Below are 18268 nucleotides of genomic sequence, written 5' to 3'. Positions count from 1 at the left end.
CGCCCGAGTCCCCACACTAGGCCTATAGTGGAAGCAAAGGTCCTTATCTTGGCTTTGTTCTAGGTCCTAGGATGGTCAGCTAGGGTCTGATTGGGTCGGCTGTGGCTCGGGTCGAAGAGGTTGAGGGTTTGTTCAAGCTAGGGTTTCAAAAATAAGGCAAGAAGTTCAATAGCAATTGTTCAAAGGTTTTACTTGGCTTGATTTGGATCGCATAGGGTATGGTTATGTTTTAATAAGCTATGGTTTAAGTTTGATTAAGTTTCGAGGCAATTTGGGTTAAAAACGAGACGTAGGTTTAAGTTTTAAAACAAACTGAAAATTAGTCGAGGAGCTTAATTTTACGTCTAAGAAATATTTATGGGGGTAATTTAAGGTGTTACGTTAAGTTTGGATAGATTTGGGTCGTCGTTTTATGGTCTAAGGGTAAACTGGGAAAGTTAGGGTCTCAGGAGCAAAACGATCATTTTACAGCGGAAAAATGTTAGACGTCCTGGCAGTGCCCTGAATGTTGTAATGAATGTTAAAATGATTACTTTGAAAGTTTATAGAATTTTATGATGCAAAATGATAAATGATAAAAGATGTGTTGTATGCTTAGTTTAAAAGAAAATGATATTTTGCATGTATTTTTATAAAGTGATGGAAACGAGGAAAAATGTTTTGAAAGAAGTGATTTAATTGTGACAGTAAGAAAATAGGTATTCCTGAGGGACAAGGCCCGAGAGGGAGCCCGTTTATGGGAGAAGGCTTCAGAGGGAGCCCGATCGAATTTCCATCGAAAGTATATGATGATGATATGTAAGTTCAAGGCTCAATTGACGAATGAGAGTGTCGCTGATGTCCCCGCCAACTATAGGCCAAGGCACATAACGGAAAAGTGGTCAACGTTGCCTTGCTGCCTGGTACCATGGTTACAGCTGAGATTGATCAATTGACAGAATGATATAAAGATGTTCCAATTAATGAATGAAATTCACCTTAAAGGAAATATATATGTATATGTTTATAATGAAAGGAAAAAGGTTTAAAGGATGCATATTCATGAAACGCTATTTTTATTAAAAGTATTTTTCACTGTCGTATGTGAATGTATATGTATTGCTTGTTATCATGGTTAATATTTGTTGAGTCGATAGACTCTTCCCTAGTTGTGATTTATGAATGATGCAGGTGAGCATGATTTTGATGATATTGGAGTACTTGATGGTTGAACTAGCTAGACTGATAGTGCACATAACCCGAGGACTTTTGCTAGTTTTTCTGCATTAGTATGATTTTAAAGATTTTATGACGTTTCTTTCTGATGTTTTTGTGTAGTTTTGAGAGGAATTAAGATGTTGATACATTATTTTGAAAAATATTGATTTTAGGTTTGGTTGAAATTCTGTGATTTTATGTTTTGCACTGCGTTTTGGATTTTCAAATAATTAGCCGGTGAGTTTATTTTAAATGGTGCAAAGTATTTATACATATATGTAAGTATTTTCGGCCGAAAGTATTTTAAAAATAAAGAAAAAAATAATTATCTAGTATATTTTAAAGAAAACGAGTAGTAGACGCTTCATTATATTTACCTATATTTATGTATTACATTATACACAGACAAAATTTATGTAGAACGGCTAATAACAATTAAAAAAAAAAAACCAGATAATAACTATCTTAGACCATGACTGTTATCCTGAAATAGAATAAAGTAGGAATGAAATCAATTTTGAAATAGAATAAAAAAAAAAAATTATTAATTAAATTTCAAAACAATACTACTACTATTATTATTAAAAAATAATATAATTATAATTATTGAACTTAATATTTTATTTATTAAATAATTGTTTTTCAATAATTATTTTATTTTATTATATACTTTTATATTATTACTACGATACCCAAATAGTTCGGAAGGACTTTAGGACACCCTTGGGAGATTGTGTTATGCCTTGAAAGTCCTGCCAGGAGTTAGAAGATCGTTCGAGAGGGGTGTCCTAAAGTTCTTCCCCCAAACTATTTGGGTATCCCTCTTGATGCCGAGATAGATTGAGATCAGCTGATTTTAGTACGCTTAATTATGTGCAAGGAATTGCCTTATTGAGTAACGAAAAGAAGACAACTTCCCGAAACTTTAACAAACTCCGCATCAGTGTATTAATCCATTTTTAATTAAATTATAATTTTAATTATTATTATCATCATCATTATTATTTTTTGTATATAAATTTTATGATTGTAATTGTAATAAAATATTATTATTACTATGAAGATATAAATTTATACTAGTGAAGCTAAATAAAGAAAACATCACTTTGCAGCCTTCTTTCCTCTATTCTTCTTGTTTTCAATCGGAGATGGCAGAAGTTAGGATGGAAAGCCTCACACGTTGGATTAATTTTTATTTATATGAGCTTATATGTGAATAATTATACGTTTTTTGTGTTGTCTTTTAAGTTAAGTCTAAAAATAAAATGATCAGTTAAAGTTTTGACTATTCATGAGCTTTAATCTATCTAATAGATTGCTATCAAAAAATAATTAAAGAATAAAACATTCCATTCATATGTAAATATAAATTGCTCATATTTATACGAAACAAGCACCCAAAAATCAGAATTTAATTAAGTATTGTTTTGTTAAACTAGTATACAAGTATACAACGTCACTATATTTATTTATTTGTCAAACGTAGCATCTTTTTCCATGGGCCCATTATTGAAGGAAGGTGGCTTTTTTGTATGAGGGTGGTGGAGAAAAGGGATCTAAGAAAATACGAGGGAGCCACCACCACTCTTGCATGAAAATGGCACGTAGCCAAATATATTCTTATTTAAAATTTCATATAATAAAGTCATGTAATACGTCTGCTGTATAAAGGAGCACATCATCACATGCTTCAGCTCACATGTGTGGTTATTCTCTATAAGCTTGTAGAATATTGGAGAGCCTAACAAACTAACAGGATTGATTCTTTTATTGTTAATTTGTTAATTATAGATTATCTCTCTTACACATGTATATAAATACCCATGTAATTTCTCAGTTGAATATAGTGAAGATACTTAATATTCTTCCAATTAAATTCTCCCTTTTCTATTTTCTATCTTGGTATCAGAGCACTCAACGGCGGAAGCCACTTCTCACGCAGACTCCAGTGTCTACACCATACCCAATCTTAGCCTCAACCCTCCGTTTGTAAACCCAGCAAATCAAATTAATGATGTGAAACTAAATGACGACAATTTTCTTCTCTAGCAACTACAGATTCTCTCGGGTATTAGAGGACTGGCTGCCAAGCGTGTTTTGTGCTTGTCGACCTCACCATTCTCCTTTAACTTTGTCTTGTAAACCAACTTTACACCAATTGTCTTATGCCCTTTTGGAAGATCACATAGCTTTCATGAATCATTTCTTTCAATGGCTATAATTTCAGCATCCATATCCTTTCTCCATTTTGATTCTTTGACAACCACTTCAAAAATGGTAGGATCACAATCTCCCTTAGAATGTCTGTTATTGGCCCACAAATGTCGGAATGAACAATCCCCAATGCCTTCTTTGCCCTCCATGATTTTCCTTGTGGGAATTGATGATGGTGTTGTTTTCTAACAACACATTCATCACAAACTTGAGAAGAAACTATAATTTGAGGAAGCCCTGTCACCATGTTATTTTGCTGTAGCGTTTTCAATCAACCAAAATTCAGATGCACGTAGCGAAAGTGCCATAGCCATGCCTTGTCTTCTAACTTTGCTGAGAAGCATGAATGTGTAGTGTTGTGGAGATAAAGTGGGAACATATGATTCGCCGTCATGTTAACTTGAGCATTTAAGGCCAACTTTGGGTCTTGAATTTGACATACTCTATCTTTGATAAAAAATCTCATATATTTTTTCTTGCAACTGACTCACACTACGCAAGTTGGCCTTTAAATCTGGCACAAAAAGAACATTAGCAATAGTGTGGGCGGAATTTCCTTTGGTTTGGATTGTTACCTTTCCTTTTTCCCATAACAGAAATTTTAGAGTTGTCACCAAACTTAACAGAGCTGCAAAAGAATTCTTCCAATTCAGAAAATGCCTTCTTCTCTCCACACATGTGGTTGCTACAACCAGTGTCTATATACCACATGTTTTGTTCAGTTTCTTTCTTCACGTGACACACGATCAAAAGAGACACATCTTCTTCCTTTTCTCGAAAATTAGATTGACCTCCACTTTGTTTATTCAAATCTGTTTGACATTCTAATTTATAAAGTCCATACCTATGACATTTGAAACATTCAACATTGGACTTATCTGATGACTTTGATCTATAATTTGTTGGATGGTGGCCTCCACGTCCTCTACCTCTTCTTTGATGATGATGATTTTTTTGTTGGTTCACATGATCATTGTTTCTTCTTCCTCCTCTTCTTCGTCCTCTATTAGCTCTACCAGGTGTAGAGTGATTTTCTGATAGGGCTTTCAATGCTTGTTCTTCTTTTTCTTGCCGGTTAATTTTTTGATCATGAACCAAAAAAACTTTGTAATAAATCAGTTGACATTAAACCAACATCATTTGCTTCTTCTATATCACAGACAACAAAATTAATTTTGGTGTCAGGGATCGAAGAATTTTCTCAACAATGAGAACATCCTCTGTCTTGTCGCCATGGATCTGCATCTTGTTAACAATTGTCATTGTTCTTGAAAAATATTCTATAATTGATTCTCCTGACTTCATTCGAAGTATTTCGAACTCCGAACGAGGTGCATGCTGCCTCTTAGCTCTCGTTGTACCCTGGTACTTCTTCTTCATGGAATACCAAATACGCTTGGATGTGTCTTGGCAAAGAATGGTTTCCAAGATTGAGTGGTCAATAGCTCGGAAGAGAATTCTTTGCTTCAAGATCCTTTAATTTCAGCCCTTCAACCTCTGTCTTTTGTGCATGAGTCATCACAACACTTGTTGTTGGTTCTGCTACTGCAGAAACTACAACGTCCAATATTCTTTGGACCTCAAGAAGTTTTCCATGACCATGCTCCAGTGATCAGAGTTACCAACAAAGCATGGAATGGCTGCCAGTACAAAACTTTCGGAAGCCATCAGTTTCACTTTTTCCTCCTTGGAACTCAACCTTTCTCTGGTACCATGGATGGAAACCAAAAAATACTGTATGACGTGTTTTTCACAAACGATAAGAAGCAGAGGATAAATATTTGTTAAACAAAATACATAACTTAAAGTAACATGAAAATAGACATTATCCAACATTCAAAAACAAACTCCTATTGACTAGGTAAATATGAACAAACTTATAGACACTCCTAAAGACTAGGACAACCCAAACATGTAGAAACAAAAGAAATTAAAATTTCTAAACAAATAGGCTCGATTTTTGTTAGCGTAAACCCCACATGACGCGAGAAGAGGGGCAAGGAAGGCGGCTTGGGTGAAGCCGGGTATAGACTGAGATAACTCCACAGGGCCTGAAATCACTTCCGTCGACAGAATGGAAAATCGATGATAGAAGAGAGTATCTTGATGGTAGAAGATGGCGATACCACTATCAATGACAGACGTTGCAAAATAGCAATGTCCAAGCTATCATGTGCAGCTGCACATGCAGCAGATAATACTTCTTATTTTTAATTATTTTCATTATTATTATTTCTTTATTGAATTTGGACACATATCTTGTTAGTAAAATAGTAGGCAAAAACTTGTGTGAGACGGTCTCACGGGTCATATTTGTGAGACGGATCTTTTATTTGGGTAATCCATGAAAAATTATTATCTTTTATGCTAAAAGTATTACTTTTTATTGTGAATATGGTTAGGGTTGACCCGTCTCACGGATTAAGATCCGTGAGACGGTCTTACATGAGACCTACTCAAAATAGTAAGGCTACATGGAAAAAATGAGAGTTGAAACTTAAGTTGGATAATTTTAAAAATAGATCACTTTAGATAGTGAGTTATTCAACAAATTTTTTTAGAAAACAATTTCTTTATATGTAAATTAAAATATGATTAATTAATTTATCTTTTAAAAAACTTTGAACTTATTTGAGTTTTTTTTAAAAAAAACTTATTTAAATGTATGTTGGTTTAGTTTTCGAAAAAAATATATATGCGTATCCATCCATTTCCTATTTTACTAAGGGCATCTCCAATCCCTACACCAAAATGGCGTTTCGATGCATGGGTTGTTCTCAATGTAGCGCAGCTCCATTTCCATCTGCGCCAAATGAGTTTTATTGTTTTAATATTTCTTGTTTTTTACTTATAACTATTTATATTAAAAATTATATTTATTATTTATATAATAATATGATATTATTATATTATTTTAATAATTAGATTATTTAATTTAATAATAAAAATTGAAATATTTAATTATTAAAATTTATAAATAAATTTTAAAATAATTTTATAATTAAACATCTAACACACAAATTTATTGAATAATATTTAAACATTCAAACACACAATTAAAATAAACATACGAATTCGAATTTAGATAATTTAAATACAAATATAATAAAAGATAAACAAACAAAATAAAAATACGAATTTCCCGTTCGATATAAAAAAAATTAAAGACAAAGAAGCTAATTATGAGTTACGAAATGCTTTAATTGATAATTTATGAGATGAATATGGTCGTTCAAATATATAAAATTATATTTGTAATATGTTATTTATTTTAATTTCGGATATTAATTTTATTTCACCAATTTTAATTATTTTTATTTCAATTCGTATAATATAGATTTCTATAATATATTTCAAACAATTAAATTAATCATTTAATAATATTATCTTTATTGTTAATAATATAATATTAATTATATCAAATATAAAATATAATTATAATTATATCACTAAATTTAAAAAATACACATTTAATAATTAATAAGAAAAAATTAAATAAATCAAATAAAAAAAATATTTCGAGAATATTCTTTTTTAGAGTAAGATTTGAAGTAGATAGGTTGAAGATGAATATTGTATTTGGTGCAGAAATTATACTATTTTAAAATAGAGTTGTTTTAAAATAGAGTTTTGGGTTAGAGATACCTAATAAGATGTGTCCAAATTCATAAAAGTGCATATACAGATATAAAAGTGATTTTTTTTTTAGAAATTTGTTGTAATTAGATCTCAAACTTGAAATTTTGTCTCAAATTTGAGATCTTGGTGCGAGTGAAGCTATAAGTAATTGGCCATAAACTGATAATTCTTATTTCCTCGTCCCACTATTTTCTTGGCATAATTGTCAAACAAAAAACTTTCATCGAAAGAAATACAAAATCTTACTATATTCTCTCTAAAATGTGACTTCCACCTAAATATTCGTATGAATAGTACTTAAAGACACGAACATGGAAATCATTGTTTCCATTTTCATGTTGATGCTTTTGCATTTGCTTCGCTGAGATTACCAATGATGTTTTACATCCCCGCAACTCAATATATCGAAGTGTCTCTATTTCTCCTATACCACTAGGAATCTCATTAATCCACTCGGGACGCTCAAGAATCAAGCTTTCAAGACATGGGAAATGCTCTTTTTCCATTTCCCACGTCGACAGAGAATCCAAGGAAGAGTGGAAGTACTTGAGTTGAAGAAATTGACCTTCCATCATTACCCACTTTGAAACTTTATTGACTGCAATACTTGTCATCTCGAGTACTTGAAGATTCGGAAGCGACCCAATTATGGTCATATTTTCCCAAGGAAAAAAGACTCCTCGTAGAGATAACTTCTTTAGACCAATTGGAAAAGCATGGTTCCATGTCATTGAGGGATCAGGCCAGCAGCGCATTGAGATTTGCAAGTCCTCGAGGCTTTGTAAATGGCAAAGGTTTTCGAGATTATAATAATCCCAATCATGATTCTTCATAAAATATGCAACTTTCAATTTCTTCATATTCACAAGTATTTTGATGATCTCTTTGGTAAATATGAAATCGACCACTGTCTCAATTGTTTGTAGATCACTTTCATAAACAATTCCAATATCAGAGGGATAGGAAAAATGAAAATAATCGTTCCAGATCAGATGCCTTAACTTCGGCATCTTTAACATTTCATATGGTAGTTGCCATAATGCGATGTCATCCAGATAAACAACTATAGTTTCAAGATTGGGATGTTTCGATATTGAGACTGGAAATCCATCGGGACATGCATCATCTAACTTGAAAGCAAAGTACCTTAAATTGACGAATGTAGAGATTACATGTGACAATTTCGGCCAAGTTACTTGTGGTGCATCCAAGACACCGACGTGCCTAGACCTTAGATCTATTCTTGGCCTCTGATATTTCTCGGAGAAAAATAGAACCGAACGCACGCTCGAATCTAGGATTTTCCATTCTTGAAAATGCTCCGTGCAATGAATTCTTAGGCGGCGATATGGATTCCCTATGATTTCTGTTCTGGAATTCGTTTTGGATGAGACACCGTGAAGAAACCCCTCTTCTTCAGCTTTTGTTATGCAAATCTCCCTCAACATATCATGGATTCCAACAGTTTCGAGCTTCCCATCAGGCCCTTTCTTGCTCACTAAGAGCAAACTTCTGTTCACCAGATCCTCCAAATAATGTTCGCCCACATCTTCCAACCATTTGAACTGATCGTTTGGTTTCAGAAATCCCTCAGCAACCCACAACTTGATTAGCTTAGAAACATCAATTTCAGAATCTTCAGGAAAAGCTGCTATGTATAGGAAGCATGGTTTTAGTCGAAGAGGTAACCGATCATAACTAAAACACAGTATCTTTGAGCACTGAAGGGCAATTGTAGGCTCTTTAGAACTTATATTTTCCGAAACATTTTCCCACACTTCTTCTCTCATCACGTTGCCTGAAGAAAGGAGTAGTCCTGCAACCACCACGATGGTGAGAGGAAGTCCCCCACAATTTTCCGCAATCTTCTTCCCGACTTCCACCAGTTGGAGAGGACAAGATTGTTGTTCCAAAACACTTTCTTGAAGTAATTTCCAACTTTGATCATTATTTAAACACTTCATTTGGTGAACAGGAGCATCTGAAGATCTCGCATGAGAAGCCACATCTAATAGCCTGGTGGTTAACAAGATTCGACTTCCACTACCATCATCTGGGAATGTCACCTTGAAATCATCCCATGCCTTGGTACTCCATATATCATCAATCACAATGAGATATCGCCTGCCAAAGAGACTTTGATACACTAGTTTTGCCAGTTCTGCTTCGTTCTCGTTAGATTGCTCATTTTTGAGGGACTTCAAAAGCCCTGAAAGAACCTCTCTCCTTTGATACTCTTGTGACACTGTGATCCATGCGCATTTGTCGAAGTATTGAGAAAGGATTGAATCGTCGTATGCTTTTCTAGCCAGAGTCGTCTTCCCGATTCCCCCCATCCCAACAACTGGGATAATTTGGAGTTTAGCAGAGTCTTCGTATAACCGTTCTTTGATTACGAGCAAGTCATCATCAAATCCCACAACCATTTTTTTGGCAGTGGCTTGGACCGTGGATGAACGATCAACAGGAAAAGAATAAGATACGGATCGGAGATCTTTTGCCGTGTCACCGTTGTTCATCTTCATCATTTCTTCCCAAATAAAACCAATCCTTTCAGACGCCATGGTTAAGTCTCGATCCAAGTTCAAATCAGCCTCTTCAGAACTCCCATCATCATCAATAGTTGATACCGAACACTGATACGAATCCATGAAATCTTGAGCTTCATATGCAGCTTTTCTAATCCCATTTCCCTCAAGACCAAGTGTTTCTTGATACTTATCTGAAAAATCTTCAAGGAAAGAAACGATGAAATCAACTTTTTCCTTGAGAGAAAAAAATTTTTCTTTGTGAAGAGGATCGATATACTTGTCAAGATCCAAAATCTCTCGCAATGATCGAGCAACAGCAAGAAGCGCAGCATAAGCAGCAGCCATGGGAGAACAAAAAATTGGAGGAAGTTTAGTTAAATAATTATTTAGCTTGTGGGAAACAGCTGGGTAGCATTCATTAATCATTATAATATAATAAATCATTCTAATTTCTATGCATCTATAAAATATTCATTTATGAAAATTAAATTTTCTCCTATCAATTATTTTAAATTTGTATTAACTTAAATATGATTTTTTAAAATAATTTGTACAAGTTGTATAGTGATTTTGGTAAATGTCGACACAAATTTAATATTTGTTAAATTTTAATTAAACAAATTTTTATTAACTTAAATATGATTTTTTAAAATAATTTGTACAAGTTGTATAGTGATTTTGGTAAATGTCGACACAAATTTAATATTTGTTAAATTTTAATTAAACACATACATATATACATATATATATATATATATATTCACATGTTACTTCAGCATAAATGTCAGTTTTGTATTTAATGCTTATTATTCATTTTTATATGTTGTGAGGTTCACGAAAAACATTTTTCTTTCCTTCTACGACTCATTTAAAACATTTAAAAAATGTTATTTTCGTATTAAAAAATAACATTTTAGACATAAAAATTATTCTTTCACGGATTAAATATTTTTCAGTCAAATTAACCTAACATAACTAGCAACAAATTATACTTTGAACAAAAAAGTGAGAGTTTTCATAATGTTTAGTCGAAAATTTGTTTCACAAAATATCATAATATTTTTTGTCACCGACAATTAACCAATCTTTATTTAGGTAATGCACAATTTGTAATTGAAAAAAAAAAAAGAAAATTTGACCGTGATTGCCCGGTTGTCATATTCTACTGTTGACTTTCCATGTCTACAGATGGGACCATTTGAATTTAGAATGACTCTTATGTGAGATTGAGACGGGTCAACCCTACTCATATTCATAATAAAAAGTAATATTTTTAGCATAAAAAGTTATACTTTTTTATGGGTGATCCAAATAAGAGATTCATCTCACAAATACGACCCGTGAGACCGTATCACACAAATTTTTGCCTTGAATTTAATTATCTTAATTTATTAGCCAAGTATCATTTTTCAAATAGCAGTTCAGAAAAAAGTTATAAATTTAAATAATTGATTTTGGATTGACAGAGACATTTAAATTTCAATCCTTCTCACCATCTTTATTTTTTAAAAAAAATTATTTAGCATGTGGGAAACAGAAGCCATGGAAGGAGAGAAAAATGGAGCAAGTACAAGTTCATGTGATAGTTGACTGTTTGGTCAATTAAATATTTAGCATGTGGGAAACAGCTGGGTAGCATCCATTAATCATATAATATAATAAATCATTCTAATTTCTATGCATCTATAAAATATTCATTTATGAAAATTAAATTTTCTCCTATCAATTATTTTAAATTTTTATTAACTTAAAAATATGATTTTTTAAAATAATTTGTACAAGTTGTAGAGTGATTTCGGTAAATGTCGACTCAAATTTTATTATTTGTTAAAGTTTATTTATACACACTCACAGATATATATATATATATATATATTCCTTAAATAATTATAAGTAAAACAATGTATATATTGACATGTTACTTGGGCATAAATTTCAATGTTGTATTTAATGCTTATTATTCATTTTTTTTAGGTGAGGTTCACGAAAAATAAAGAACCTTTCTCTCCATAGCTGAATAGCATAATGCATAGACGTTATTTTTCATATGTATTTGAAAATATTAAAATACATTTAGACAGTAAATGTTTTCGAAAATGAAGTTTGACGAGATAATTTCCTCAAAATATTTTGGCCAACAAATAAAAGTTTTTTTTAAAAAAAAATAAAGATGTCTCTGTCAATCCAGAATCAATTATTTAAATTTATAATTTTTTCTGAACGGTTATTTAAAAAAAGGTAATTTGAGAAAAATAAATCTGTTAATCTTTGATTTAATTAGATTCAGTACCTATGTATTTTTTTTTACAAATCAATACCAGACAATAATTCAAACTATAGTTTGACATCTCCGAATAATCGGATATGAGTATTTAAGAGGTAAAATCAACTATTTGTAACTCGAATTATGTTTTTCTTGTACCAATTTAAGTATCACATTTTTACTTCACGAATGACACCATATAAAATATTAACTTCAAATTATATTTTATACTCGAATTAGATACTCTTTGTATCCATTTATGTATCACATTTTAACTTCACAAATGACACATCAAAAGTCATTCAATATTATTTGAACTATATTTTTTTACATTCCAAAATAATCAAAATTAAGTCTTTAAAGGGTAAAATCAAGTATATGTGAGATCAAATTAGGTACTATTTGTACCAATTTAGGCACCACGTTTTAAATTCACAAATCTTATCATCAAAGGTCACTCAATATTAACTTCAAATTATATATTTTGACATCATTAAATAATCGAATTTGAGTATTTTAATGGTAAAATCAAGTATTTGTGGGCTCAAATTATATATTATTTTTATTAATTTAGGTATCACATTTTTACTTCACGAATGTTATCATCACTGTCACTTAATATTAACTTCAAACTATATTTTGATATCCTCAAATAATTGGGTATGAGTGTTTAGAGAGTAAAAAATCAAGTATTTGTAAATTCAAATTAGATATTATTTGTATCAATTTAAGTATCGCATTTTAACTTCAAAAATGACATCATCGAAAGTCACCCAATATTACTTTAAACTATATTTTTTTACATCCCAAAATAATCAAAATAAAGTTTTAAGAGTGTAAAATCAAGTATATATGAGAGAATTATGTACTACTTGTACCAATTTAGGTATCATATTTTTAATTCACAAATCTCATTATCAAAGGTCACTCAATATTAACTTTAAACTATATATTTTGACATCCTCAAATAATCGAATTTGAGTATTTAAAGGGTAAAATCAAGTACTTGTGAACTCGAATTATATCTTATTTGTATTAATTAAGATATCATATTTTTATTTAACAAATGTTATTATCAATACCACTCAATATTAACTTCAAAATATATTTTGACATCCCCAAGTAATTGGATATGAGTATTTATGGAGTAAAATCAAATATTTGTAGGCTCGAATTAGATACTTTGTACCAATTTAAGCATTACATTTTAACTTCACAAAATACATCATCATAAGTCACTTAATATTAGTTGAAACTCAAGTATTTTCTTATATAGTTGGAGTATTCAAATAGTCAAATAAAAAATCTTGAACCCCAAAATAGGTATGTTATCGATGAAAATAAGTTTTTTTTTATTATTCCATGATGAGTAAAGAACAGTGTTTTTTAAAAAATTAGATGACATGAATAAGTCATCTTAATGCAATTTCAATGAAAAGACCAACAATGACTGAATTTAAGGTGACCGCTAGAAAATCTACCATTTTCTTATACATTTGAAGTATTCAAATAGCAAAATCAAGCATCTGGAACTCCAAAATAGATACTTTATAGGTCAAAATAAGTATTTAATCTTATTTCATGATGAGTGATGAACTATTTTTAAAAAATAAAAGGACATGAATAAGTTATCATAATGTATTTTTCATGAAAAGACCAATAATGACTGAATTCATGGCGATAGCTCGAAAATATAGTATTTTTTTTTTACACATTTGAAGTATTTTTTCAAAGCATCGAAATCAAATATATGAAACCCTATAATAGGTATTAATTTGGTAGTTGGAGAAGACACAATTGTTTTAGTGGATTAAATTATATATTTATTTAAATAATAAAAATGCAAAAATGTAAATTTATCTTTGTATGGAATTAAAACTAAGTTTGTAGTGTTGTCATTTATTAATTTGTAAAAAAAATTACATAGATACTAAATCTTAAATCAAAGATCCAAAGATGTATTTTTTTTGGTTCTCATTTCTCAAAGAAGTAATTAAATTTTCTAATTAAAGATCATTTTAAAATAGTGGCATCTCATAGATACTAGATCTGCAAAAGTTTAATGGCATATTAGAGCATATCCAACTCAACTCCAAATGCAATCTCTATTTTGGAGATTGCAATAGTGATCCTCCATTTTTGGAGGATCACTATTCATTTGGAGATCAATATAGATATTCCATAATTACTGAAATGCCATCGTAACAATTGTAAAATAGTCCTTTTGTATTTTTATGTATTTTTTTTGCTCCATTTTATATTATTATATTTCAAATTATTTAATTAATTAATTTTAATGTTAAATAATTTTTATACTTAATTAATTTATTTTAATTATTTTATTATTTTCACGAATTAATTATAAGTCTATTGTTTATAATAATCCTGAAATGAAAATAATAAATAAGAGAGTGATCACAAAAATTAATAACATAATAAATTGAGTTTAATACATGTTTTATTGTATTAACTTTATCGAATTAATTAATTAAGTTCGGTTATATAATACATTATGTAATTACATACTTATATTTGTGTGTTTTTGAAAATGAAAAAAAAGAAGAAGAAATGAAGTATTTTGTAATATTTTTAGAGGATATGTGTTGAAGAAGGTTTTTAAAAATAGAGATCACGGATCTCTATTTTGGAAGATAGAAGATGAAAAATAGAGGATATGAGTTGGAGATGGCCTTAAGATAAATTTGAGTGACGAACCACCGTCAGCGATGAATTTCCCCTGTTCCTCGCCAAGGTTTGGTTTTCCAATCCACGTATTTACCCTTGTTTGGTTTCATTATCATATGCCCTCTGCCCATCTATCCATCTTAAATGGGAAACAAACCTCAAATCACTGAAGCCACTAACCATTAGAAACCATTGATAAAGACACGATTTTTAGTGACCACAATTGACGAAGCAACAAAAACATTGATGAACCAAGTCACCTTGAAAAATCGGTATGTTTTCCTCTCCTTGCAATATGCGATTTTTAGAGTTATGTTTCTTCAATCTTGCTTTTCTGTTCTTCAATTTGAAGTAGTTTTGTTGGAGTTTCACATGTTAGGCCCAAAAAATTTAGAGGCTAGCACCAAAATTCAGATGCATAAGTCATAATAATCGGGACGCATATGAGCTTACTAGCAGCTTACCCATAACAAATATGAGTCACCTGACAAGATATTTCAAAAATTAATTGAAAGATGGATGATCATTGACTAAGTTCTTCGTAATACATCAATGAACAGAAATGTACAGTCGATAACTCAAGAGGCCTCAATAGAGAAAACCAAATGTCTTTTTGGATAATTTTCTTTCCTAATAATTGTTATTATCAACATTTGGATATTTGAAAAAATGTTGATTAATGTTTTTTTTCCTCTTTAATGTAGTGTTTGAATGGTATAATGAATTTTTTTATCTTTGAAACAAAAAGCACTACATACATTATTAATTATTGACACAAAATATGTTAATTCAGGCATAAAATATCGTAAATTCAGTATAATACGCCCAAATTTGACACATAACATGGGTATTTGAGCATGAATTTTTTGGTGCCTAATTCTAATTGTGCTTATTGTGAATCTTGATCTTGTGTATGTTATTATGAATTTTGATCTTTGATAAGTGCAATTTATTGTACTTTTATTACTTGTTTTTAACTTGGAATTTTGTGATTCTTGACCAGGTTTGATATGATTTGTTGTTGTTTTTGTTATTGTAGTTTGGAAGTTTAGAATGAGAATTTGGAGTAGTAAATTGATGAATTAAAAAAGTGCAAAGGACTTTTTCCCCGAAGTATGACCGCACCCGCGGTCTTGTTAGCACCGCACCCGCGGTCCCTCGACTTGGAAATAAAAGATTTTCTGCCGAAGCATCACCGCACCCGCGGTGCCATCTCTACCGCACCCGCGGTATTCGAAGTTGCAAAGTGTGAAGTCCCCCGAACCATCACCGCACCCGCGGTGCCATCTACACCGCACCCGCGGTCCATGCAAAACAAAGTCCGAAAAATCTGTCACTTTGTGGAATTTGAATAAAAGTAGAGGAAAATGGTGTGCTGCGTGGGGAAGTTTGTCTGGACTATAAAATAATTCTATTATTCACCATCTAGGTCATTGGGAAGCAAAGGAAATGAGTGGAGGCTACAAAGAAGAGATTGAAGATCAAGTTCATCCTTAGGAAATCTTTTGCACACTTGTGGACAGAAATTTCATTGCACTCCAAAACTCTTGTTCTAAGTTCTTCTTTTTTTATTTTTACTTTTATTTGATATGTCTTTGTTGAGGATCGAAGTTGAGTTTAGAGGGGGGTTGAATAAACTCTACTCGTTTTTCGTTCTGATGAAGTACTAAAATCCTGTTAAGGATAGTAGTTGATCTTGTGCAAATACTTTCACCTGATTACAGTAGAACGTGCGGAAACAATCTGATGAAGTAGTTGGAAAAACAATAAAGCAGTAGACAGCAGTTGTTTATGGAAGTTCGAAGATAAACTCTTCTACGTCTCCCCTTCTTCTGTTTCCAGAAGGTATAACTAAAAGACTTTGGATATTACAGTACAACACTTGTACACACCCACTTCAGAAGGACTTACACCTCAGCCTACTGAAACTCTTAGTTTCTCAACTCACAAAAATGCGAAACACAAAGTTCTGAAAAGATTCTTTTCAGATTACAGACTCTTCTGATAAAATATTAGTGCAGTAAAGATCGTGAAGAGTGTAAGAATTAGTAGCACAAGATGATCTACAAAATATCAGATATAAGCTATGAAGCGTGTGCTACTTTTCTTTGTGTTGAACTTTTAAAGTGCTCAAGGAAAACTGATATTCGTTTGATAAGAGAGTAGCTTTGTTCCTTGAAAATGATATTATGCGAAGTATCGTCTCGAACAAGGATTTGATCCAAGTATATATAATCGACTGAGTTCAACGTTCACAATCAGAGAAGTCTTCAGATAACTGATACAATCAGCTTTATTACCGAAATAGGTTCCTGCAGAAAAGATATAAAACAATCAGTCTTGTTTTATACTTAATTGGGTAATATGCATTAAATGACTCCGTATAGTATTTAATGCTGCAATTAATACTGGTACTAGGAACTCTTTAACGGTAACAATTAAGATAGCAACGTTAGAAAACGTTCTCTACTGGTTTGTATTGTTATCCATTTTCTACCGGTTTAGTTTTACTAGAGCAGCAGCTACTGATAAGCTATTCTGTTGTTCTGGTCTGCTGGTCTACTGGTTTTAGTTATCATCGCCACAATAAAATTCATGTCTAACAATTTCCTCCTTTGTGGTGATGCCAAAACCTAAACAGTAGAAAGTCGTTAAGTAAAACAGATAATCATTTAAACAAACGGTAATGTTAATAACGCATTAAAGTAAACAAATCAATCGGTTCCAATGTCCCTGTAAATGATTTCTTCATTTTGAGGTTCTTGATCTCTTCTGTTAGAAGGTTCAGCCTCATCTTCTGTTTGCCTAACTCCTGCTTGATCTCCTCTATCTCCTCTATCTTCCCCCTTTTTGGCATCAGCGGCCACCACATGGGTAAAGAGATCATTCAGTCTGCCGGAAATATTTTGAATGCCATCGGTTAGCATCTCCAGATACGGGGTCTGAGAAGAGATGCGATTATCTAAGGCAGTGATAGATTGATTTTGAGAGTCAATCTTGGCATCCAAAAGTTCCACAGAAGTAGACAGTGATCGAAAGATATCATCATGCTCAGTAATTCGAGTGAGTATATCATTTTGAGCAAGCATGATGGCGTTGTGAGTCCTTGATACAGCTGATCTGAAAACGGAGGCTTCAGCATACATCTTGTCCGAGGTCTCCTTAGTGAGATAGATGTATTTCCCCATTCGCTCTCGGAAAGATTTAGCACCACTGAATTCCGCAAGGTTTTCACAAGACATTCGTTTTACTAAATCAGATATGTTGTTGAGGTCAGTTTGTAGACACTGAATCTGATGTTCGAGGTTGAATGCATCTGATTCCGGGGAAGGGGTTCGTTCAAGAATGCGTTGTTTGATCTCAGAAAGACGAGAATTTGTCGCAGTCAAAACAGGGAGGGAGACAGTCAACGCAGTAGAAACAGGAGGAGCATCTATTAATGCAGTAGAAGGAGCAGGGTCTGCTGTGCTTTCGGCTGGAAGTGCAGAAACAGTAGGCTCAACAGCAACCAGAGGAAGAGTAGTATCTTCAGTAGGAATGGACAAGTCAGAGTCCAAAGCTTCTTCCATAGGTACAGTAGCAGCCTGTGAAACTGAAGATGCTTCAATAGAACGTGCAGAAGGCTGTTCCAGAAGAACGTTCATTTCTGCTTGATGTGCAGCAGAAAACAACTCTAAGTTCGGCAGTAAAGAAGTAGTAACTGGTTCTGCTACTTGTTGCCCTGGGGTAGGAGACCCAG

At 32.1% G+C, this 18268-nt stretch overlaps 1 protein-coding gene across 2 annotated transcripts; it reads right to left on the bottom strand.

Moving 5' to 3' along the window:
* Positions 1 to 7215: 7215 nt before the first annotated feature.
* On the bottom strand, positions 7216 to 9979 carry LOC140821109 (putative late blight resistance protein homolog R1A-3). 2 transcript variants are annotated; one of them, XM_073181526.1, is made up of 2 exons: positions 9686 to 9979; positions 7216 to 9655 (listed from the first exon to the last, which is right to left on the bottom strand). In XM_073181526.1, the coding sequence occupies exons 1-2, from the start codon at positions 9924 to 9926 to the stop codon at positions 7296 to 7298; spliced, it is 2601 nt and encodes an 866-aa protein (XP_073037627.1). In that variant the 5' UTR covers positions 9927 to 9979; the 3' UTR covers positions 7216 to 7295. The 2 variants fall into 2 exon arrangements, with proteins under 2 accessions (XP_073037627.1, XP_073037626.1); XM_073181525.1 differs by having other exon boundaries at positions 7217 to 9979.
* Between the last annotated feature and the right edge of the window lie 8289 nt (positions 9980 to 18268).

Source organism: Primulina eburnea, unplaced genomic scaffold, assembly GCF_022965805.1.
Source record: "Primulina eburnea isolate SZY01 unplaced genomic scaffold, ASM2296580v1 ctg424_ERROPOS1667910, whole genome shotgun sequence".
NCBI lineage: Eukaryota > Viridiplantae > Streptophyta > Magnoliopsida > Lamiales > Gesneriaceae > Primulina > Primulina eburnea.
The sequence above is the reverse complement of the archived record's forward strand: the minus strand, read 5'-3'. Positions and strand labels throughout refer to the sequence as shown.

Bases quoted from the DNA above. Each gene is read 5' to 3' on its own strand.
- LOC140821109 (XM_073181525.1), bottom strand. From the start codon at position 9,926: ATGGCTGCTGCTTATGCTGCGCTTCTTGCTGTTGCTCGATCATTGCGA.